Source organism: Mirounga leonina, unplaced genomic scaffold (genome assembly GCF_011800145.1).
Source record: "Mirounga leonina isolate KUSES-001 unplaced genomic scaffold, KU_Mleo_1.0 Mir_151, whole genome shotgun sequence".
NCBI lineage: Eukaryota > Metazoa > Chordata > Mammalia > Carnivora > Phocidae > Mirounga > Mirounga leonina.
This window is the reverse complement of record NW_023270377.1, coordinates 76,784,865-76,810,883: the sequence shown is the minus strand read 5'-3', so window position 1 is coordinate 76,810,883 and position 26,019 is coordinate 76,784,865. Positions and strand designations below refer to the sequence as shown.

Here is a 26,019-nt window from a genome sequence, read left to right as displayed (position 1 = left end):
GATGCCGTCCCTCCCCTCTACTCCAGCCCTTCACTCAATCTGCGATCCTTCCAATATATTTCACTGGGTTCAACAGCTCAGCATGGACAACATGCTGCAATCTTTCCTATCTTCAAAAAATAAAAAAGCAAAGAAACATTTAAAAACACTCCCTCGATTCTATACTACCTTTTTCTGGCTACAATGCATTCTCCTTTTCAACTCAACGCTTTTAGGAAGAGCAAATTGCAATTCCTCTCCTCTGGCCTCCAGGTTATGTGGGTAAAGGCCTGTTAAGTGTCTTGACGGGGCTTTCACAGCACCCCAGACACAGTGTACCTAAAAGCCAATTCACAACCACATCCATCTTGCAGCAAGGCTTCTCCCCTCCCTGCCCTCTTCATCTTCCCACCCGCTCATCCCCAGAGTGCCCCCCTGCCTTCTTTATTTTAAAAGCTGACACCACCCTCTACCCTTTCTAGTGAGCTGTAAACCTGGCCTTTCTCTATCCTTCCTTTCTCTCTATGTCACTTTCTCCACTAGCGCCGCCCATGTGAAATCTCCCAGTCCTGTCTGTCTGCCTCTTCACTCTCCCTCCAAGCTGATCCCTCTCTCCAGCCCCTCTGCTGCAATCTCGGTCCAGCCTCTGCAACACTCCCTCGATCATCAGAGTTAGTATGCTAAGACACAAGGCTGGTGGCACCTGTCTAGTATTTAAAATTCCTCTCCAGCCCACTGCCTGGTGACAAAGTCCAGGCTTCTTGTCAGGGCCAAAGAGGTCCTCTCTTATTAGGCCCCTGCCTCTGTGACCCGGCCCATCCCCCGGACCACTCCCTACCTCCCACCCTCCAGCCAGGCTGCACTGCTCCTGGCTGTTCCTTCCACTTGATCCACCCCCACACCCAGCCCCCTGAACTCCCTCAGGCTTCACCATTTCTGTAGAGCTCCCAGCCCCCTGACCCTCCTTTCCCCAGCCACGTGGTCCCTCCTGCTCTTTCTTCAGGTTCCCACAACAACTATTCAATTTTTCTACAATAGAACTTGTCATCCAGGGCAGAAACTAGGCACCTGCCAGTGTTTCCCCCCAGACTCAGAGGTCCCGGGCAGCGGGGACAGTGTGCCTTCATCTCTATCTCTCGATGCCCAGCACAATGTCTGAGATGAAGTAGGATTTCAATTTAGGTTGACTAAATGGAAGTTTTTGATGTCATCATTCCACCTTTCAAGTTGCAAGGCCTCAGGTCCTCCCTGTACCTCTCGATCCCTTAAGCTTTCTGTTTCCCAAAGTCCTCTGCCCTCTTCTTAGCTTTAACACTTTAATTATTAATTATACTCTCTAGTGTTGGTTGCAAGGTCAAGGTCCACAGGATTACAGCAGAGATATTTATAACTACAATATCGCTTGTAAATGGTCCCTCACGGGAAGGTGCCATGCCACCAAACTCATGTTTCCCTAAGTTGGATCCGCAGACCTGTGGCTCTGCAGACGTACAAGGTGATTAAAAGGTGACCAGGGGACCACAGGTCTGTCCTAAATCCACCCTATGATGACGGTGATCCAATGTTTTAAATGTGTGATCATGCAAGCAATGATCTCAGTCTTCTAAATCTCAGTGAGAATCAATGGATTTGGAAAGCCCAGCAAATTAAATGAGGTAACACACTGACAGCTCCTCAGGGCTCCTCTTGGTTCAGTTTGGTTCAGAGCCAATCCCGGCTCTCGCCTTATGGCAGATTAAGGGATGCAGAGAGTCCTACATTTACCTCTTTAATGTGGAGAAAGTCCTTGGCATCAAAGGAAATGGCCGTGCTCGGAACAGGCACATCCTCATCCAAGGCACCACAGTAGCTCACGTTCGTCTTCACAGCAAATGCTACAGGCTTGGACTGGGGGCAGAACCATGGCATAAGGATGGAGGAAGAAGACAGAGTGGGATTTTTCATATTAAAAAGTATAATAAGATAATTGATAGCACCAGGCAGGAAGGGGAGACCACTTTCCAAAGAGGTGTCTCAAATGGGTTTCACAGTCCCTGGCAGCATAGAGAAATCTGCATTGATGACTCTAAAAATGATTCAACCCAATCAGCCTAACCATTTTCCCCCTCCTGTGCTACTTTCCAACATCCCAAACAAAGAATCCTACCCTACAGTGCTGGGGAGGGATGCAAAGACAAGAGGGAGTTATCTGCTTTGCCCTCTGCTCCTAAAACTTATGTTTGCTATTTTAAATGATGATAGGTGCCCTTGGGATACAGGAAATGTGTGCTAAGTCTTAAATTAAAAGGTGGTGGTGGGAGTAAAATAAATATTTTTTGAAATAGCCTCAGATCTGTAAACCTGTGGAATCCCACTCAGTAGAATGAATACCTTGTCCTGCCAGGAAAAAGAAAGGCCAGTTAAGGGTAGACCAGAAGGACGAGCACCATCTTCTCCCTAAGTAACAAAAGCTGGTTCTGAAACTCTTTTTAGGCAAATTCCTCCTCAGCAAAGTGCTCTTGGGCGGTTGCAGCCTCGCAGAAGCTAAGCAAACCAGCAGCCTAAGCTAACAGTGCTGCTGGCTGCCATTTGGGTGACCACAAAGGCCACAAAACACTCTAAAAGAAAACTAAAACAAAAATTAGCCACAAGTGAGAACACAAGGTTCCTGCAATCCTGGGCTGCTCTGTTAGTGGCTCATTTATTCGTGCTGAGAACATGACCAGGGAGCAAGAGTTGAGGCAAGACCCCAGTTAGAGTCTTACCCATGTCCCTTCACAGGCACTGCCCCAAACCCCCTTCAGCCAACCAGACACAGATAACATGTGTCACAGCAAAGGAAGACGCCTCATTATCGACATCGTTCCCCTCTTACTGCTCTTAAAGAGTTTACTGTAAAAACAGAAAAAGGAAGGAATTCATATTATTTGAACTTCAGTTTTTTGTCTAAAAGTTAAAAAGACTGGATCAATATGCCTTAGGAGTCGTCATGGAGGGTAAAGAAGAGAGGCTGGCCACAATCCCCGTCTTATATTTTGCATAAAACTTCATTTGATAGAAGGAGTCTATGCTAAAACAAACAAACTAACTAAAAACAGTTTGAAAGGCATAGAATAGGAGATCTCTAGTGACTCTTCTAGTTCTAAGATTCAAAAATGCAGTTTGCTCCCTATTGCCCGCTCTGTAGGTACAGAGATCCCCAGGTGGGGGCTTTCCCTCTGTGGAATATCTAAAGTTCTGTTTTGGCAACACCTCTGATTGCTCAAATTTGCCGAAATGCTAATAGTTGTTCACAGCTCCAAACCGCATGCTGAACTTGAGGTAGGAGACTGAAACCAAGAGGGGAGCAGTAGAGAGACCCCCGAAACAACAGTGCACGAGCAGCCCGAAATGAAGGCTGATGGCACAGAGAATGAGGGGTAAGCAATGGGCAGCACAACCTGCACCTTAGAAGGCTCTCTGCCAACACTGGCAGTGGCAAGCTTAATATTAGCCACAACTATGAAGTAGGAAAAAGAAAGGCCAGTTAAGGGTAGACCAGAAGGACGAGCACCATCTTCTCCCTAAGTAACAAAAGCTGGTTCTGAAACTCTTTTTATAATTCACCACCAAAGCTAACACAAAGGGTGAGGGGTCAGGGTCTCAGGAAATGGCCCCCCTGGGAATGGTACGAACCTCTCTTGGGGGGTGAATGGGTCAGGGAGCCTTACAATCTGGTACCTTATCAGGATGATCATTAAATGACTGTTCCAGAGGAATCTGAGGCAGGGGCTGGGCAGTTGATACCTGTTGAGCAACATGCCACCGTGGAATCAAAGAGGGGCAAGAAAATCACCTTTGCTCTCTCAAGCTGGATAGCGGCTTGTTGTTCTCTCTCCTGCCGAATTGCTTCCCGATCCTCTTCCAAGGAGACATCGGAGTCGGACGGCCTGCTCGTGTAGGAATCCGCTGAGCCCTGGAAAGGACAACCCAGAGGGGTTTAAATGAGGTGATGTGGAGCTTCTTCAACTGTCACATCCATAAAGCATCCTGGAGCGAGTTGTCTTCATTTGTGTAGGGTTTAGTGCACGCACTCTGCACCCATGTTGCAGATGTAGGTTCAGACGGCAGGATATAGTTAATTATCTTAGTAATTCAGAAGGAAGAATGTTGTGAAGGAAGATATTTTGACTAGATCAAGCGCTAGGAAGTGAACTACAATGAAAATTATGTGATATTCAGCTCCAGTTCTTCTTGTTTCATGCTATCTTTTATATTAAGCCCGTATTCATTTGTCAACCTGAAATTTCATTCCATTCTCCCTTTTATATATACATCTAAAGGAAAAAGAGCCTCAGCGTATGATAAGAGCTAAACTCTACCCATATCTTGGGCTACAGAAGACCGATTTATCTAAGATTTCCATACAGCAAAGCAGAATCCTGCATTAGTAAATGAGTTTCCAGTTCTAGTATCCACACCATTGAACTCTTTCACTATTAAAGCTTCATTCATTGGGACGCCTGGGTGGCTCAGTCAGTTAAGCGTCCAACTCTTGATTTTGGCTCACGTCATTGATCTCAGGGTTGTGAGATCGAGCCCCACGTCGGGCTCCATGTTGGGTGTGGAGCCTGCTTAATAATCTCTGTCTCCCTCTTCCTCTGCCCCTCCGCCCCTCTCTCCCTCTCAAAACAAAACAAAACTTCAGTCATTGTCCTACAATAGCCATACCTGGTCACTATGGCTACCAAGCCATGAACCTTAAAGATGAAAACAAGGATGTCCTCAACGGAAGCACACATCTAGGAAGGCTATTTGAACAACACTGAAATCCAGCCTGACAGATGTGGCCAAGGTACTGGGGGCGCCCAGCATCACTCGGTATTCATGGTGTAAGAAGAGATGAAAACTACAGGAGCTAGTTAAAAAGTTAAAAAAAATTCCTTTTAAGTTTGCCTTCTGGTTGCTAAAGGAACGTCACCCTTACGATATCCTCAAGCTGGCATTACAAGTTGATATTTGCATAGATGATGACATTTACACAGCAGCATTATTGATAGAACTGATGTATTTGGCATGTTTCATAAGTCACGCACAGATTTTGAAAAGCATAGACCTATCCATATAGCTGAGAATCTGCTATCCACTGCAGAAAAGAACTCTAAGAATGGTTGACTGCTGAAATGGATCCTTTGAAAGTTTTCCTAAACTTAGAAATGTTAGGGTTAGCACAGATTTCCCTGGTGGCCTAGGACAGTAACTCCTGGTGAGAGGTTTTATCAGAACACCCAATAGAACCCTGGTTCTTAATTCTGCTTCTGCAACTTACTTTAGAAAACTGTATGCAAGTTACTTCGGCCACTCCAGACTCAGTCTCTTCATGTGCACAACGGGGACACCACTTACTTCAAAGAATAACGAACAGCTAATTGACTTAGCCTTCACTATCATACCAGCACAAGAACTAGCTGCTTTGCACACCTCATCTCTGAATCCTTGTAACAGTGTAGAAGCTTCGATTCAAACTTGGGCAGTTGAACTTTAGAACCAGCAGTTTGAAACCCTACACTGAGCTGCACCTGATATTAAAATATTTACTCCAGGGGGCGCCTGGGTGGCTCAGCCGGTTAAGCGGCTGCCTCCGGCTCAGGTCATGATCCCAGAGTTCTGGGATCAAGCCCCACATCGGGCTCCCTGCTCAGCGGGGAGCCTGCTTCTCTCTCTCCCTCTGCCTATCTCTCTGCCTACTTGTTCTCTCTCTCTCTGTCAGATAAATAAATAAAATCTTAAAAAAAAAAAAATTTACTCCAGGATCTGGCACATGGCAGGTACATAATAAATGGCCATTCTCATCCCTGTTTCCTAGTCCGGAGGGCTCTACATTGATTTTTTAAAAAAATTAACAGACTCTAATCATTTTTTCAACTCACTTATATATGCACAATAGCCCATCTCAAAAAGTATTCATTTTTCTTATTATATTTGTTGCCAAGAAAACACTGTTTTTTTCCCAGCTTTACTGAGATATAATTGACATATAACAACATGTAAGTTTGGGGTGTAAAATTTGTTGATTTGATGCACTTATATATTGCAAAATGATTACACTATAAGTGTGATAACCACAATGTGCCCAAATCCATGCACTTAATGTAGCACTTTTGAAAGTGCCCTTTATAGAAGAAATGGATTTGTTAAACAAAAATTATAACCAAATTCCTCTGTGCAAAAGTACTGGGGGAAAATCTGGACCTACAAAATGGATCAATGCAAGGTGACTGACTATTCTATAGATCCCTCATTGCTGAAAAAAAAGCTACCTTGAAGTCCTTTTAATGAGTTCTCTTAGAACACAGCTTTTGTCCAAAGTTAGGTATAACTGTAAAAAATCCAGAGTAAGAGAGAAAGGAAACAATGTTTCTAAAATATATACGAGAACAGTTTTGAGTTAGCGCGAGGTGATGCTTTGCGGCAGTATGATGTATGCTGTAGATCATTTTAAGACACTGGACTGGCTGTGTGCCGAGGTCTGGACCGGCACATGATTATGCTGCGTGAAGTCAGCAAGGAGGCACTTGCCATGTTTTGCAAACATGTGCTGGGGAGGCTGGTGACTGTGGTTCAGGAGCAGGCAGGCTGCCTGCTGCAGCGGTGAGGCAAACGACTAAAATAGGCAGTCTACTGTTGACACGAGGAGACAGCTCATTCCCGAAACTACCTTAACGACTTTTCATCCTGGCATTCCATCATCTCTGAGCACACAAGAAGCAACTCAAAGGATTCCTGCAAATGAACTTGATTTTGAAATGTGAACAAGACGGTGGAAATTTCAGAATTACTTATTAAGTTCTACTATTGCCAAGTACACATAAAAGCAGAAGCTTCTGTTTACTTCCCTGTTTCTGAGACTATGGGTAGCGGGAAAGATAAAGCACTAGGATATTCGTTTTCATAATCCCAGGGTTACATCATTTCGACATTTACTCTGGTTTTTCTTCTTCTTTCTTTTTTTCAATGCCATCTACATTGCTTTGAATAGGAAAATCACTGCTGCTGTCTTTCAGGGTCTGGGGAAAACCAAAGTCCACCATCAAGAGCCCAAATTTGGCTCATGGATGTGTTCTGCTGGCTTGGCAAAGAAATGGTTTCTTGTTTTTATTTATTTGTTTTGTTTTGTTTCAACTGGGTGAAAGAGAGTATAGACATAGCCCAGGAGAAAGAAGGAAAAGAAAACAAAAAGGAGTTGAGTGGTGTACAAAGGTTCAGAGAGAAGAACAACGAAGCCACAGGGCAGCAAGAGGAGACTGCCTGGGCCAGACCAGAGGAAGGATCTGGAAGGGAAGGGGCTACCGCAGGCTTGGTAAAACTGAGGGCTGGAGGGGGCGGGCTGCCAGAGAGCTGGTTACACATTTATGACCAGGCACAGGGAACTGGCAAGAAGAGAACAAGGCGGGCTGCCAAGAGGATATAAGTGAACATGTAAAGGTTACTAGCTCTGGCAAAGGCTGGAACATGCAGCCCCACCAGCTTTCCATCTTCTGGAATTCTATGTCATAAAATGGGCAAACAGCAAGCTAGCCAGCTTATCAGCTGAGCCAAACCTGTGCAAGAGGCATGACAGAGGCTAGCTTCAAAAGTTCCTAAGCAAACACCATGGCAAGTCCCATCTTGGTCTCCAATGAACCAACTAAATCAGGAGAGAAATGGAAGCAACTGCCATAAGTCTCTTCATAAATATAATATATGTATATAGACAGATGTATATGTATATGCTTGGATGTCATTTTTTTTTAAAGATTTCATTTATTAATTTGAGAGAGAGTGTGTGTGTGAGAGAGAGAGAGAGAGCATGAGAGCGGGTTAAGGGGCAGACAGAGAAGCAGACTCTCCCCTGAGCAGGGAGCCCGATGTGGGGCTCGATCACAGGACTCTGGAATTATGACCTGAGCCCAAGGCAGACGCTTAATCGACCCAGGCATCCCTCAGGGATGTCATTTAAAAGCCAAAACATAATGGATTCTAGTAAACATCAAAAGAGAGAGAGGCACCTGGATGGCTCAGTTGGTTAGGTGGCCGACTCTTGGTTTCAGCTCAGGTCATGATCTGGGGGTTCTGAAATGGAGCCCTGCGTTGGGCTCTGCGCTCAACAGGGAGTCTGCTTGAGGATTCTCTCCCCACCCCTGTTGCCCCTCTCCTCCCACTCACGCTCTGTCTAAAATAAATAAATCTTAAAAAAAAAGAAACGCAAATCTTTCCATTAACATAAGGCTCAGACCTGTTTTCCGCCCTTTTTTCAATATTGAAAACAGACTCATGCCTTTCATGAATCTTGAGTACAAAATACAAAACACTGATGGAAACACTGGAAAATCAGTTTGCTGTTGTTCTGGAAGAAGGAAAGTGATCCCGAGTCGAACAATGGAAGGGCTTCTTCTCATTCCCAGAGGCGGGGCACGACGTAGGGGAGAGAGCAGTCATGGGCTGGGGGGCCAGCCAGTGCTGCGTTGAACACTCTAGCCAGTTTTTCCTGGCTGGGGATCTTGGGCAACTTATTTTAACTTTCTAAGTCTCCATTTCATCCCCTGAGAGATGAGGATAATAATGTACACCTTGTAGAGTTTCCCAGTGTTTGGTTTGAAATGAAACCTCACCTTTTACCACCATTAGGGAAATTCAGGGAATGCCAGCAACTAATCTTTGACTCACTAAAATTCTGGCAGCTTCTCAGCATTAAATTTTTGGCTGCCCCAGGGTTTTAGGATTTACATCTTGTTATTTAAAAAAAAAAAAAAAAAAACAGCATTACTGAGGCATAATTTATATATCATTAAATTCACACATTTTAAATGTACAATTCAATGATTTTTAGTAAACTTACAGAACACAATTTAAACCAGAATCTAATATTAGAGTATTTCTACCACCTCCAAAGAGACCTGTGTCATCCCCAGTCCCTCTCTAATCCCATTGCAAGACCTGCGCATCCACTTACTGACCCTGTCCTTTTAAAATTGGAATATACTTTCTCTTTTTATAAGAAATTTTAGTTATGTGTATTTTATTATTTTACTCTATTATTTGTATTTTATTGTTGTATTTTTTGACTATTTTAATATTATGTCATGAAAGTAGAGTAAGGAGAAGGGAGAGTTCACAAATGTTTATTTTATTTTATTTTTTTAAAGATTTTATTTATTTATTTGAGAGAGAAAGACTGAGAGAGAGAGAGCATGAGGGGGGGAGGGTCGGGAGGGTCAGAGGGAGAAGCAGACTCCCTGCCGAGCAGGGAGCCCGATGCGGGACTCAATCCAGGGACTCCAGGATCATGACCCGAGCCGAAGGCAGTCGCCCAACCAACTGAGCCACCCAGGCACCCCTATTTATTTTATTTTTAAGATTTTATTTATTTATTTGAGAGAGAGATCGAGAGAGAGAGCATAAGCAGAGAGAGGGGAGAGAGGCAGAGGGAGACGGAGAAGCAGACTCCCCAGTGAGCAGGGAGCCTGATGCGGGCCTCGATCTCAGGACCCTGGGATCACGACCTGAGCCAAAGGCAGACACTTAACCGACTGAGCCACCCAGGTGCCCCCAAATGTTTGATTTTAAAATGCATTAATAGCAGAACAGAACCTTGTTCTTGCTGGAACGTTTGGGCTTCAGGCTCAGACAGTCTTGGACCTCTCACTTGCTAGCTCAGCTGTCCATTCACTGAACACTAACCTCTGGTCAGGTCTGCAGTGGCTACTGCATGAGAGGAGAATGGCTTAACCATCTGAGAGTCTTTCCTCATTCGAAAAATGGAAATGAAACCCTTCAGGGTTATTTTGGAGAATTAATAAGATACCATAGTACAACATAGTATACAGCATAATAATGGCACATACTAAACCCCTGCTGTCCTAGAGAACTTCTGTAGTGATGGAGATTCTCTTTATGGGTGCAATTCAATATGGTAGCCACTAGTCACAGGTGGTTATGGAGCACTTGAAATGTGACTAGTGAAACGGAAGAACTGAATTTTTTATCTAATGTTTAAATGCTTAAATTTTATTTTACTTCAAATAATTTAAATTTAAATACCCACACATAACTAGTGGCTACCATATTGAGCTGTGCGGGAGCAGACATTCCAAATGTCAGTTTCACTTCCAGATTAGACAAGTGAATGTCCAACCTGGTGTAAATTTGGTATTTAATAGTTGTACCAAGTGGACTAAGTGACGATGGAATGTCCAGAGAAACATATCACTCCCAATAGATTTGAGTTTGTTTCTCTCCACCGAGTTTGCAATGACTTAAACGATGCACTTTTCCACACTGCAGAAGGAAAAAACCCTTACTTGATTATTTTCCCAGATTTCCCAGGGTAGATGGGTGAATAGCCCACTCACAAGGCTGCTCTAAGCAAAAAGGTCTCTTAGGCATCCTTTATGTTTACAGTCCAGCCCCGCTTTCTTACAGATACTTTCTTCTCCTTCACCCCCTTCACCAAACATGCCAGAGCTTTTTGCTAAGGCACCAGCCTACAAGGGTCCAGGCTAGTCTCCAAGGCAATGTCTGGTGCAGAAGCTCAGTTTTGTTGAAAAGAAAGACACTCTTGCTCCCATCAACATCTATCTATTCTTTGTTCCATGATTTTAAGTTCTAGGATGGTTGGTTAATTGACCAAGGTTTATGATTACTGGGTGTGATGTTAATTGTTAGCCATCCCAGCCCCATAACATGAGTTTGGTGTTGTTTTTTTGTTTTTAAAGAATTGTTTTCATTGCCTTAATCCAGAGCACTGGATAGTGTGTGCATTCTCAGCACTTTGGCAGAACAAGGAACTTTTGAAACTACACCTTAGAGATGACAATTTAACTCTGCTTTAAGGTACCTTGTGCCATTTCTTGTAATTAGGAGGCTGGGTGAAAGAACGAGGCAGCTCTGTGGCCCACTTCTACTGGACCTAAGACCTGAAGGTCAACCCCAGCCATTAATCTAAGCTTCGTTTGGGGGCTTCAAAGAGCAGTCAAGGGCAGCAAAGCAGTATGCTCTGAAGAGGCCATAAAGGGAAGGAAAGAAAATAAATGCTCACTCAACCCTTACTTTTATGTCCAGACAGGGAAACTAAAGGGACCCCTTGCCTTCTTTTTTTTTTTTTCCTTTGCTCCTTCTCCAACTTCTATTCTTTTTTTTTTTTTTTTTAAGATTTTATTTATTTATTTGACAGAGATAGACCCAGCGAGAGAGGGAACACAAGCAGGGGGAGTGGGAGAGGAAGAAGCAGGCTTTCCGCTGAGCAGGGAGCCCAATGCGGGGCTCGATCCCAGGACCCTGAGATCATGACCTGAGTGGAAAGCAGATGCTTAACAACTGAGCCACCCAGGCGCCCCTCCAACTTCTATTCTTGCTAGGGCCTGCACCCCCACCCCACTCTACACCTGCCTTGTAATGCAAACAGCATACTTCCTCCTTGTAAGGGACAAAGAAATATTGCTATCTTTGGAGTCTTCCAGCACAATAGATAACGTCTAAGGAGTGACTAGGTAGGGTCATCTAAACGTTCAAGACCACTGACTCCAAAAACCTTGATGCCAAGACCCCTGGCTTCAGGGAATGAGTGACTCATGAGGGACAACAGGACCCTGTCCTTGTTCTGGCCAGTTCCTGGATGCCTAAGAGGCCGTGTGCACCAGACCAAAAGTGACAATAAAAACCCACACCCCAAGCAAAGACAAGACTCATGCTCCTTTCCTTTCCAAGTCTCCCGGATGCTCTGTCTATATATATATATTTTTTAAAGATTTTATTTATTTATTTGAGACAGAGAGAATGAGAGACAGAGAGCATGAGAGGGAGGAGGGTCAGAGGGAGAAGCAGACTCCCTGCCGAGCAGGGAGCCCGATGCGGGACTCGATCCCGGGACTCCAGGATCATGACCTGAGCCGAAGGCAGTCGCTTAACCAACTGAGCCACCCAGGCGCCCCGCTCTGTCTATATTTCTCTATATATACATGTATCTTCAACAAACTCTGTTTTCACTTCCTCCTGGCTCATATTTGATTTCCATCCTGCATGAACCCAGCCTACCCGGCACCAATGTGAGTTATTAATTTACGGACTTTATATCATCCCATCAACCCTATGAAGTAGGTTATGATTATCCCCATTTTACAGATGAGGCATTTGAAGCTCAAGACAGACAGTTAAGAACCTTCCTCCATGCCACTATCACAGGGAGCTCGCTATGCAGCGGGCAGGAGCATGGGTAGAATCTTTTAAAAAATTTTCCCCTACAAAATCAGATGCAAAAACTTATGTCAAACATTTTAGTTCCTTTAGTTCCTTCAGTAAAACAAAACCCCATTCTACAATATTTTAACACTGACCATAGACTAAAATGTCCCTAATTTAGAATGATGGAAGTAGGTAAAGAAATGGCAATCTGAGATCATGGAAAGTGAATTGCAGGCTGCTTCTCAATAGACGTGTTTGCCACGCGGTATCTCTAGATTATCAAGGCTTTGATTTGTAGATTTCTTTGAGCTTCTGCTTTAATGACAGGATTTCTGCACAGCATTTTAGTTATTGATAGGAAATTTTCAGGTACCTCTGAGTACCTTAAAGTAACTTAAAGGGTCACTCCCCCAATTGTGTTTACACTACTTATGTACAGGCTATTTCTTGTAATTAAATTATAATCATATACAAACTTATAGTTAAAAACAAAGTGCCGCCTTATCTGAATTATCTCATTAGTGGAATCCAAATTAACGGGTTCTATTAGAACTGTTTTACGTAACAGTTTATTTAAAAGGAAGTAATATTCATTTAGAAAACTTAACCAGCCTCACCCTTCTTGTTCTGTTGACTAGTCTGACTAGTCTGACAATGGCCATAATTGCCTAATTTCGGATTGCTATTTCTTTCAATTGCCAAGAAGACCCATTAATGGAGGTACAATCACTACAGAAGAATGTCAACTGACCTCACAAGCACAAAGAGGGAAGTAACAAAAAGGCCCAGATGGAGATGGACCGGAAGTCTCTATCAGCCGAGCCATTAGGTGCTGTGGGAAAGGAGAAGTTGAAATGTGGGCTAAAAGTAGATTTGCAATTAATCCCTGCCAATGGTGGTAATGGGGAGGCAGATTCTTTTTATATTGGGGGTAGTATAAGAACCGCAATTTCACGTGGTTCTACTTAATATACTGGGAGAAGAACAAAAGATAAAGATTACTTCATATGGATGCCATCTGGCTGAAACGGCTTTGATAACCAGTGCATAATATTGTACAAATATGTAAGAAGTGTGACATCAGTGAACACAGTTAGCAGTAAATCAAAACCCTTCTGTGAGACTGAGGGGTAATATAAGTTGAAAAAGTCATGATCAGGTTTTTTTGTTTGTTTTTTTTCTGTTCTGTTGCATCCAGTAAGAAACTGTACCCTAAAGGTAGGCATGATGAGATGATGGAGCTCACTCTCCTTATGGGAAAGGGAAAGTGATCACCTGCTGGGAAGGTGGCTTCAGGCACAGGCCACAGAATAACATCATGGGACATTGAGCAGCCACCCCAGGAACCAGCCCTACCTGGTCAGAGTGTAGTAAGAGCTTCTGACCAATTCATGTAACACAGGTGAGTGCCTTGCCAGCTATGCCTGACTAACCCTCGCGCTGGCCCCTGTCAGCAGAAACCTGGGCACAAGTCTTCATTCAAGGGCAGTAGCTAGAGCAGCACTAATCTGGTTTCAGCTGAGATGTTAAAAAGGAAATGATGGTATTTGCTCAGGAAATCCTGGATATGCTGCTGGTAATGCAGACCTGCATACGGATGAGGGAACTAAAAGTTTCTTGTAAATGTGGACTTCTATGGCCCTTCTGGAAAAGTGACTGAGAAGTGCTTCCTTCTCATGTTGTCCCAGAGTGGTCTGCAAAAAGTAGCCCACAAAACACTACTTTTGTGGTCGACGTTTGAGTCATATTAGAAATATGATAGTAAATATGCTTCTCCTAAAAGTAGCTTCAGGCAATCACTTACATCTTCAAAAAAAAAAAAAAAAAAAAGACCTTTCCTTCTGGCATTTAAAGGGAAGGATAGGTTGGCTTAGAAGAGAAGAAGAAAGCGTGGAAAGGACTTACACCTCACCTGTATATTATTTCTGGAGCCTCCAAAATTGATGAAAAATTACCTTTAATTCGCTGGAGCTATTTTTTATTCATTAAGTTTCTCATTGAGTGAGTGTGTATTGACAGCTAAGGGAATCCAGGTGTGTCATCAGGAGCAGAAATGCTTCCCCCAGACAGCTGCAGGTGTTAACGGAAGCCAGAGTGAAGCACCTACTTCATTTCAGGTGGGGACCATGTCTTAACAGCCTTTGTTGTCCTCGGAGTGCACAGCACAAGCCTTGTACCGCAGAGGAGCTCAGAACTACTTACTGAATGAAAGAGTACATTAACCTTAAATGATAATTTTGATAGGCAACATTATTAGTAATCATTATAATATCAAAAATAATAATAACCACTATCATTTATGGAGCACTATGATGTCCATATATATGTACTATGGTTAGGGTTAAGCACTTTTATTAATTGTGGTCTTGGGAAAGAATATTTCCTGGAAAAGCCCCAGCAAAGGCTAGATTGGTATGAGTTTTTCTCTTTGGTTACCAGCCAATCTCCTAAGTTTCTGAAGCCTGTATATCTTAAGTTAAAAACAACTTGATGTAACTTACTGGAGCAGTTTAAATTTAGGTACAGATGCTATTTTGGTATTATAAGAAAGGGACTGATTCGAGGGTATTGAGAGGTGTGGTGGGTCCCTTACGCACACTTGCAGAACACTTGCCGCTCTAGGTCAAAGCTGTGCCAACCCCTGGTTACCTCCACAGAAGAAGGAATCTTCCAGCAGCTTAATGTCATGGGCCTTGTACGCTAGACTGCCATATTCTTTACACACTTGCTAGCCCTCTGCTCTTTGGGGTCTTGATAGAGACTATACAGTGCCCAGCCCTCCTCATCCAAGTGGACCAACCCCATTTGGAATGTGGAGTGGCCAGACCTCACATCCTTCCCCTGGCATAGTGCCCTTCCTCCCCAGCGCATTCAGAAGTGGGAGGAGATGAAAGCAAGGCTTGTTTTTTGACTCCCATCTGACAATTCTGTGTTGGAACCCATTAGGTAGAGGACAAGGACTTACTCTTAGTTCAACCTTTGGAACCAGGAAATGGGGCTTTAATCAGAATAAAACCGCACTTTACAGATGTTATCTAATTTAATCACCATAAAAACTTTAAGAGACAGAGTTCATTTTCTGCATTGATGTAAACAAGGCTTAGAGTCACCAGTAATATGCTCAAGCTTATACAGCTGGTGAAGTGTGGTGAGCTTTGGTGTGACTGACTCCAAAGTCTTTGCTAATAGCTAATAACTAAGCCCAGCAGAGGTGCTGGTAGGCACTGTTGGATGAGCAGATCATCAGGGTTGGAGGCATAAAAAAAAAAAGTAGAATCAATTTCTCTCTCTCTCTCTGCTTTTAAAATTAACTAACAATTACTAGGATGTTCTGTCCTCTCTAGTACATTATCTTGATTTCTCTCCAAAGTTCTTTTGAGGCCTTATTGACAGGTCAAGCTGCGCGCTCTAAGTCACCCAGCAATCAGCTAGTGAAGCCAAGACTTGCCTTTCAAGCAAGAGCATCTCTTGGATGATCTCTAAGATTCCTCTGAGATCAGTTCTTAAAGATGTCTTTATAGTGCCAGGAATCAGGTCTGCAAGTAATTGGGGATGGAGTGTTCATTTGCATTGACAACAGAATACATATAATCAACTATTACTAAGGATGTGACCATCAAACCTGTGGGTTTTCTCTCCCCTTTCTTCAGGCCTATCCATTAGCTCATTAATATATCCAGAGTGATTAGAGAGGAAATTGATAGCTGCTCACTTTTTGTTAGAAACTTTTTTGGACCAAACAAACAAAAAACAAGTTAAGAGATGAAATTATTGATGAAAATGAATCTGGGAGAGATACTATGATTTAATTTATTCTGATCACCTTTATTTTTCATTAGGAAATCTAAGGAGAGGAAGTGATTATTCAGATGAGAGCTGGAATAGAAAAGAGCAGTTCAGACTTGGGCTTTGAAGCTAGACTGCCCCAGTTGGAATCCTAAGGCAGTCAGTCAGTCACTAGATGTTTGCTTCTGGACAAGATATTTAATCCTTTATGCTTAACTTCCTTTCTGAAAAGCAGCATATTAACCTAACTCATGCACCTGCTGTGAAGATTATACACTCAGAACAAATAGTGGAAGCACTCAGCAGAGGAATCACTCAGTAAAAGTTAGCAAGTACACTTCAGTTGATAGATTTATCCTGGCCCTTTGTTTCTTGGGTGAGCCCAACTTGCTGTTTTTAGCCCCTGTCTAACAAATAGAATGCTGATGGCAAGATCACATTCTCTTTTATGACTGGGTAATATTCCATTATATATATAAATGTATCTACTTATATTGATAGATCTATATTGATATAGATAGATTGATAAATATTTCACATTTTCTTTATCCATTCATCTATTGATGAACACTTGGGTTGCTTCCATACCTTGGCTATTGTAAATAATGGTGCAATAAATATAGGGGTACATATATCTTAAAATTAGTGCTTTTGTTTTCTTTGGGTAAATAAAATTGAGGGACCTAAAGTGTATTACGCTAAGTGAAAAAGTCAGACAGAGAAAGACAAATACCATATGATTTCACTTATATGTGGAGTTTAAGAAACAAAACAAAGAACAAAGAACAAGAGACAAAAAAACAGACTCTTAGATACAGAGAACAAAGTGGTGGTTGCCAGAGGGAGGTGGGTGGGGGGAAGGGTGAGATAGATGAAGGGGATGAAGTACACTTATCATGATGAGTACTGAGTAATGTATAGAATTGTTGACTCATTATACTGTACACCTGAAACTAATATAACACCGCATGTTAATTATATATCAATAAAAAAATGGATAACGATGTAAAGCTAGCTGAGTAGGAATTAAATGCTCTAGTAAGAACTTTTATTGAAACAATTAAAGGTATTGGCTAAAATGAAGTTTAGAAATCAGGTTGGCCTTATTCCTCCATATTTTCTCTGCCTGCCAAAGCTGTGTTTACCCAGGAGGCATTCCCTCTTCGAGAATAACCTGAAGATAGTCAGTTTTGGTTTTTTGTCAGAGAGTAGCATGGTTAAAATGACTGTCCTTTGAGTGTAGGAATGATGCCCTTGACCCACTCTCCACCCTAAGCTGCATGGCAGCTCCAAGTGACATGCTCACTAGCTGGGCTGATGTGGTGGCCCTCCTCTCTAAGACTCCAGCACCCACTTCAAGATGGCCAGGGCTCGGGTAGCCACCAATCACAGAGCATAGTCATGTCCTCTGCTAACCCACCCACACCTCAGGCTTCAGAGCCAGCCCTCTCAACAGAAGGAACCAATCTATCAGAAAATTTTAGAATTCTAAATGTGTTCAAAGAGTTACCTCCAAGAGAGAAGGCTCTTTTCCCTTCCAAAAGCAGAATATGGAGTCTCTGGGCACAGAATATACAAGCTGCTTTACCTTAACTATATTTTGCTTTTTTTCCTATTTCCTCGCCCTTTTGCCTCCTTGAAATACATGCTTAAAAAATGAAAACGCTCGGGGCTCCTGGGTGGCTCAGTCATTAAGCGTCTGCCTTCGGCTCAGGTCATAATCCCAGGGTCCTGGGATCGAGCCCCGCATCGGGCTCCCTGCTCGGCGGGAAGCCTACTTCTCCCTCTCCCACTCCCCCTGCTTGTGTTCCCTCTCTCACTGTGTCTCTCTGTCAAATAAATAAATAAAATCTTTAAAAAAAAAATGAAAACGCTCCCATTTTAAAGATGCGGTAAATTTATTTAAAATAGGACTTTTGGGGCGCCTGGGTGGCTCAGTTGGTTAAGCGACTGCCTTCGGCTCAGGTCATGATCCTGGAGTCCCAGGATCGAGTCCCGCATTGGGCTCCCTGCTCGGCAGGGAGTCTGCTTCTCCCTCTGACCCTCCCCACTCTCATGTGCTGTCTCTCATTCTCTCTCTCTCAAATAAATAAATAAAATCTTTAAATAAATAAATAAATAAAATAAAATAGGACTTTTGTTATCACGCTCATTCTGCATCTTAATAGATGGGGAAAAATTCATGAACCATATACATACATAATTCAAATGGTTAGATTTGAACTAAATTAACAAACATCTGAGTACCATAGTCTTATAGTCTCTGTTGTCAGGGGCGACAATGGTTATAGAGCAGAACCCAAGCCCAGGTGAAGGCAAGGCCTGAGAAGAGAAGCAGGGGATTCCCATTAAAACCTAAGAGACAGGATGTCTGGTCAGTGGAAAAGCTTTTTTTTTTTTTTTTTTTAAGATTTTATTTATTTATTTGAGAGAGAGAATGAGAGAGAGAGAGAAAGCATGAGAGGGGGGAGGGTCCGAGGGAGAAGCAGGCTCCCTGCTGAGCAGGGAGCCCGATGCGGGACTCGATCCCGGGACTCCAGGATCATGACCTGAGCCGAAGGCAGTTGCTCAACCAACTGAGCCACCCAGACGCCCTGTGGAAAAGCTTTTTTGTCATTGGGTTCATCCTGAAAGCTCTTTTCCTCCACCACCCCTGCTATTGCAGGGGACATGAAACTCCTTCCATGCTGCCACAACAAAGCTCAGAGAGACTCACAGTGTAAAAGAGGATGACCCTGAGACCAGCAGCCAGCACTGGGCAGGCTGATCTGGAAGAGACAGGTGCTTCCATCTTTCCAGTGCTGCATGCACCGACGCACTGGGTAATGTAAAGAGAAGGGACACGTCCAAGAAATTCAGTCCAGGGAGACTTGGTCCCTTAATGGAGAACTTAAGGCAAATGCAGACACATACACTAAGAGTTCTCTGCCTCTTGAATAAAAAGGTTCCAGATGACAAAGGAATATTTCAGTGAAGGTGGCCTTCACTGTTTCACTAGAAACACAACAGCACTGAACCAGTGAACGGAGATGCACATGGGCACTGGAAAAAAAAGAGCTCAGAGATATTTTCCTTATGTCCCCCAGCAGAGGGGTGCTACTAATAATACCCAGTGAAAAGGGCCAGAAGTCAGTACCCAACAGCCTTGCAGAAACTGTGCACACAGTAGTGAAATTATGCTTAACTGCCTGGTTCTAACCTCACAGTCTCGCTTTAGTCAGTAATACTAAGCACTTTATGGTCTTTATTAAGTTCCAAATAAGAGAATCCTTTCAAGTGTCATTAAAAAAGTATATATGTGAACCAGGCAAATCTAACTAATAACTGTCACCAGGTTCTGGGTAACCCAAGAGGACTCACAGGTGCCCTAACAATGCTAAGTCATGTCTGATTGTCTACCATCTAATATGGGATTCAAAGTGACGAGAACTTGCTGAAAGATCAGTATGTATAAGACCCCATGCTAAGTGCAATGGATGTATGAAGATGAATAAGATGTGGTCCTTGCATAACAGGGGCTCATAATCTGACAGGGCAGACAGTTATGCAAATGAGCACATTATGAAGGAGAGCCTGAGAAGGGATAGAACAAAAATACAAATCCAATTTGTGAATAGGAGATAGCAGATTAGTTCCGTTTGCGGGAACAGAAGATAGTAGCAAGAAGGTGAGAGAGTGTTAAGCAGGGCCATCAGGAATAGACTGTACAGCAAAAGACATCAGGACAGGGCATTCCAGATGGGGCAGACAACAAAGCCAAGCAGGAAAATAAAGGAAATCTTGGGAGAAGGATGAATTTTGTAACAGCATAGTCAGTATTGGGGTGGGAGTTGTGCAAGATAAAAGGCATGTTTCTCACCCTTCAACAGTTGATAATCAAGTTGAGGAGATGAGATAATGTGTTCATGAAATAGAGTAATTTGGTGCTGGAACTATGTTATTTAAAAAAAAAAAACAAAAACGATTAGGACTATTGACTTTGGAGTTGCAAGAAGGCAGAGGTCAGTCTGAGGTGGCCGAGCAAAGGAAGCCTCATGGAGAAAGCAGGGTTTGAACTGCATCTTTTTTTTTTTTTTTTAAGATTTTATTCATTTATTTGAGAGAGAGAGAGCACAAGAGGGGGTAGGGTCAGAGGGGAGAAGCAGACTCCCCGCTGAGCAGGGAGCCCGACGCAGGGATCGATCCCTGGACTCCGGGATCAGGACCTGAGCCGAGGACAGCCGCTTAACCTTAACTGACTGAGTCACCCAGGTGCCCGGGTTTGAACTGCATCTTAAGGACCAGCTGGGGTCAGGGAAATGTTTCCGAGGCATTTCAAGAAAAGGCAGAGGCATTGTGAACAAGAGCACGAGGAATGAGACAGTGGAAGTGTTGGGGAATGAGAAGTTCAGCGGTCCATGTTGAGAAGAAGATGGAAGGAAAATTGTGGAGTGAAATAAATGCAGATCCCAGCAAATCGGGGAAGCTGGGAGGAGGTGTTTGCTCAGAGGGTGTGAGTACTGGGCTGACATTGCACTGGAGCGAGAGTTTCCAATGGGCAAGTGTGCGCTGGGAAGATGGGTGGGGAAACGTGAAAGAGTGCAGTCAGAGACTGACTGGGAGGCTGACAGGATGATGGTGGTGGGAAAGGGCAGGCTAAGTAACACGTTCCCAAGAACACATTCCAAAAATGGTTTAGACACATGGTAGTTACACGGTGGTGAGCAGAGCCTAACAGAGAGTTGTGGAATCACTAGGTGTACACCTGTAACTAATGTCACAATGTGTGTCAACTAGACTTCAATTAAAAAAAAAAAAAAAACACCCAGGGGCACCTGGGTGGCTCAGTCGATGGGGCATCTGCCTTCAGTGAGGGTCATGATCACGGGACCTAGGATCTGCCCACATCAGGCTCTCTGTTCAGCAGGGCATCTGCTTTTCCCCCTCCCTCTGCACCTGCCCCGCTCATGCTCTCTCCCTCTCAAATAAATAAATAAAATCTTAAAAAAAAAATCACCCAGTTAAACAGTAAACATCAGCATAGGAAATTTTTACAACAAATGCATGAAAAATAAATTATAAAAAATAATAAGTACCATGTATTACCTACTCTATTCCAGCAACTGTTCAAAAACCATCTTATTTGATACCCAGTGCCTTCATGATGTTTGTTTTAGTATACTATTGCATAAGTGAAGAAAGTCTGTTTTAGAGAGACACATTAATTTGCTGTTATGGATTGTACATTTGTATCCCCGCAAAATTCACTATGTTAAAGCCCCAAACCCCAAAGTGACGGTATTTAGCCACAGAGACTTCATAGAAGTCATTACAATTAAATGAGGTCATAAGAATGGGGTTGGCCTGGCTTCTGTTTCCATGGGGTGCCAGGCTCTTCATGGTGGCTCAGCTCTATATGCAAACCTACTCCTAGTAGATGTCCTGGCCCTGTGTGGAGGCCAGGGACCCTGAGGAGGCTCAACCCCCTTTGGAGGCCCATGGGCTTCTTCCCTAGGATGGCTTTTTTCTGAACGAAGAGCTGATCCTGTGAGAGCTGGTGCCTCAAATCTCTGGGTTTTATGTAAACAAGGGGTTTGATGAGATGGTATGGTTCCACGGGACAATCTGTTTCAATGGCCTATCTCCTTAGGATGCCTGTTGGAGGCTTAGGCAACAGCCACTGAGCAAATGTCCTTGAAGTCTTTGTTTCTCCACAACGAGTCCGATCTTCCTGCCATTGAGTTCTTTGCAGCAAGCTCTGGAAGTCTGAAAATTAAGAATTGCTTCTTGGAGACCCTACCAGGAAGAGAGGACTGAGGGTTTGGGAGTCTGGAGGTATCAACAGAGTCATGGCTGTGATTCTGGTGTTAGCTCTCAGATGTGCCTTCCACCAGGCAGAGAAATCTCTTTCTACAAATATATATTCATACATATATATACTTGGCTATACTCATGCACTTTCCTAGAGTTGCACAGCTAAAAAGTGAAATAGGGGAGAAGCAAATGGACTCATCTGGCTCCAAATCTCACGCTCTTTCTTATTGTAGCTTCTCTGAAACATTTATTAAATACCTAAAATGCTGGGATGGGGTAACTGGGTGATGCGTATTAAGGAGGGCATGTGATGTAATGAGCACTGGGTGTTATATACAACTGACGAATTACTGAACTCTGTCTCTGAAACTAATGATACACTATATGTTAACTAACTGAATTTAAATAAAACAAGTAAAAAATATATTATATATATAAAATGCTACAGATAGTAAATAAAAACAGCAAAGAACACTTCATGAATAATTACAAAAGAAGAAATCTGATCAGGAAAACTATGGTTTTGAGCAGGCTTGCATGTTACTTCATTAGTAACAACAACAAAAAAATCACGCAAGAACCAAGATTCAATAAAGATATGAAAAGGGTCGGCAGGACACAATTTACTGACCAGTTAGCATATGCAGGCACGGTCTTAGGTGTTGCCTAAAGGTGATAAAGGAGGTGAAAAACATCTTTTAATTTAATCATTTTCAACTTGAAGACCAGTATTTTTCACTCTGTGTTGGTTTTTAACAACTGTGTTAAATCCATCAACAAACTGTCAGCATTTCTATTCAGCAGAGACGAGGAGAAACAAAAATCAGCTGATAAGAAAGAAAAAATGTAGTAGACGTGGGAAAGTTTTAAAATGTATTGAGCCCTTCATCTAACAGGACCAGTAAATCCTCATTATTAATTTCATATTTTGTGAAAAGTTTCTCAATTTAAGCTATACTTGTTCAAGGCAATATCATAAAATTAGTAAATAATCCCTCCTCCTAAAAAAGACCATGAAGATTAAAAAAGGAATGTGGACTGAGTTTTGGACACTGCTATTGAAATATAGTTTTGTACTTATTCCAGGAGTTCTTTATAATGAAAGAGAGCATAAAAATTGACAATGATGAACAAGCAAAATGCCTCACTGGGCGGAGGCTGAGGCTTATCTTAATTTCAAGAATAAGAATTTGAGCAACAAGCCTTTCCCATCTTAATGCTTTACTGAACGAATTCCTGATAACCTATTTTTTCTGCAAATTCTATTCCTCCATTATAAAATTGGAACCACAATAGAACCTATTACCATTTAGTACAAAATGCTGTAAAGTATGCTGAATATGAAGGAAAAATGAAGCTCACATGGGCAGAACAACTAAACTTGCCTAGAAAATAAATCACTATGCACCCTGTCAATTGAGTAGTTCTCATGAGAATAAACTGGATGTAGCTGAAGTTGGCAGCACTCTTAGTGGTTAACATGATCATTCATCTTTTGATGGGATGTCAATCTAAGCTTGCATAAAAACTGCAGCAAAAATGCCCCATGAACACCCTGGAAAATTCCCCCAGTGAAAACCCTCCCGAAAACATGTGAGGCTGAGTCTATGACCAACTTAGACGTCAGATGACTAAATGAAGAATGGTTCTCCGCAAATACCAGAATCTTGTGTTCTAAATAATAAAAGTTAAGTCATCATCTGTCCTGAGATATTTTCTCTTTATGGTAGAGAAGCCTACAACTGATATTTTGTTTTTTCCTTCAGCCATCAGGAAGTCAGAATTAAGTTCTAACTTCCCTCTTGATACAGATCTTCTCTTAATTTGTATCTTCCATGACCCTAATCTTTGCTTACTAACTTTTTTGGGCTTTATATATTTTTTAAGTCACCTCAAAAACTGTAGAATGAGGTAAGAGTAGAAAAAAACAAAACTACCATGATTTTCATCAAATTTTATTCTACCATTTGTGATGAGTGAAACTTTCCTCCATTTTGTACAAAGATAGTTCTTTTGAGCCCTTGGTCGCTGCTAATTAAACTAATTATTACTAGTGTCTCTTTTCAGACTGGAAGTTTTTTAATCCCTCTCTTGCTGTCTGCCCAGGTTCCTGCTAGCCATTTGGAAGTTTCCAAGTGAGAAATTAGCAGTTTACTGTGCTGTGGGTTGGCCTACTTCTGCCAATGAATGCTGAATTTGTGATTCATTCAGTATGTTTCTTTCTTTAAACTGAGGTACCATCAACATATAATATTATATTAGCTTCAGGTGCACAAAATAATGATTCGGTATTTGTATATATTACAAAATGATCACCACCATAAGTCCAGTTAACATCCATCACCACACAGTTACATTTTTTTTCTCGTGAGAGAACTTTTAAGATCTACTCTCTCAGCAACTTTCAAATATGCAATACAGTATTATTAACTATAGTCATCAACAATATGTTTCTTTGTATTTACTAAGATTGGGCATAAGCATGTATTAAATCAACTCAAAATCTTTGTCCCATTACTCTTTATTTCATCAACATCAAACTACAACAAAATTTTAAAATGTCTCTTCATTTATTTTGCAAAAAGAAACAAAACTGGGGCAACATTATTAAAATGGTATCTTAAATTGTCCCTGCCAACACTTAGGTTCATCTTTCATCTTTCTCCTCGAACATGCCCCAGTCATAATATGCTTCTCATGTTTTTCCAGATATACTTTGTTCACAGTGCGTGGCACATGGTCGGCACTAGAAAATACCTGCTGAATAAGGAGGGGGAAGTGCTCTCAGATCAACTTGCCTTGTACAGGGTGTTGACTCTTATTCGAGAAGGTCCTTTTCTCCTATCCATGTGGCAAACTGTGTTTCATCGATCCACTGTGCTATAATTGTTTGTATGTGTTGCTGTTTTACCTTTCTGACAATAATTACTTAGCACAAGCACTGCACCATTTTCGTCTTTGTGCCTCCAACATGGACTTGGCAGGTGTATAATAAATATCTGTAGGTAGGTAGGAAGGAAGAGAAGGAGGGGCGAAGGGAGAAAGGGACCGACATTTCTTTGCACTGCTCTTTAAAAAAGAATGTATGGCACTTTACTAGCCACTCAGAGTTGCATTCGGTAGAGAAAAATGCTTGCCTCCAATTTTTCAAAGCCACGCCTGCAAAAACAGATTGTATTCTGTGTTTTACTGAATCCATCCATTCATGATTAATTGGGCAGTTAAACACTTCCAGTTACATGTGCAACTGGGAATTCCTCCAGCTGTCATTAATTTCACTAAAGATTCAAATTCTCAGTATTTATCTGCTGAAATGAAGTCACTGTTACTCCTCAGCCAATCAAAATGGAGTAATAAACTGTCCATTATTGACAGACAACTGAGTAATTTACAAACTGGAGTATGTTAACTCCAGTTGCCCCACTGGTTACTGTCATAATAAATATGATACCATTCAGTCTCCTGTTTTCTTCCACTGACCAGGTGAAAAAAAAAGAAATCCAGATACACCCCATAAATCACTGAACTCTGAGACATTCAACATAAATACAGTCATAATAAGCAACGTCTTAACACCTGAAATTGAAGGAAATCCATTTCTTCGGCTTCCAGTTTGTTAGCTGGGTAGCAAGAGAGGGACTGCACTTGAAACCTATGCAGCATTTGGCAATGACACATTCTGAAGTGTAATGCAGAAGAACGAGAATACTATCATTTTCCCTCACAGTCTGCAATCATACAATGAAGTGGGAATATGATCCAGCTCATTTTGGCTGTCAGCCTCGCAGCATGGTTCAAGTGTGTGCCAGGATGCTGTGCTATTAAATGTAATATATATTATATGTAATATGGGCCTGCCGATGAACCTAAAATATTCAACCCATTCTCCAAAGAAGGAGGAACAAAGCTCAGCCACCATGCCTTGTAATCTTCTTCCCCCAAACTGGACTTCTCACCAGCCAGTTATTGATCACCCATTGACACTCCATTTGCTAATACACTGTATAATCAATTTACAGTTTCTCATATGCTACAGATAATGCAAAATGCACTTTACTTCCACCTAACATACATCTTCCAACAAGAATGTATCACTTACTGTCTGAAGTAAGTTCCTAATGAATCTTCACAGACAGAAAGAATATTAAACTTCTTACATCGAGTTCATATTCAACTCAATGGGTGTAAACCCCGACACAGCCAGATCCCCTTTAAGAAAAAAAAGTGTTTAGCCAAAACCCTACCTTGGTTTCCTTCTAGCTCTGCATAAGCAGCTATGTTGTT

At 42.3% G+C, this 26,019-nt stretch overlaps 1 protein-coding gene across 1 annotated transcript in view; it reads right to left on the bottom strand.

Annotated features, from left to right (window-relative positions):
- CACNB4 (calcium voltage-gated channel auxiliary subunit beta 4) overlaps positions 1-26,019 on the bottom strand; it is a 244,651-nt gene that overhangs the window by 48,550 nt on the left and 170,082 nt on the right. The window contains exons 3-4 of the mRNA XM_035008031.1: positions 3,794-3,913; positions 1,744-1,866 (exon numbers count right to left, since the gene is read on the bottom strand). Of these exons, the coding sequence (XP_034863922.1) occupies positions 1,744-1,866; positions 3,794-3,913 (243 nt within the window). The remainder of the gene's footprint in view (positions 1-1,743; positions 1,867-3,793; positions 3,914-26,019) is intronic.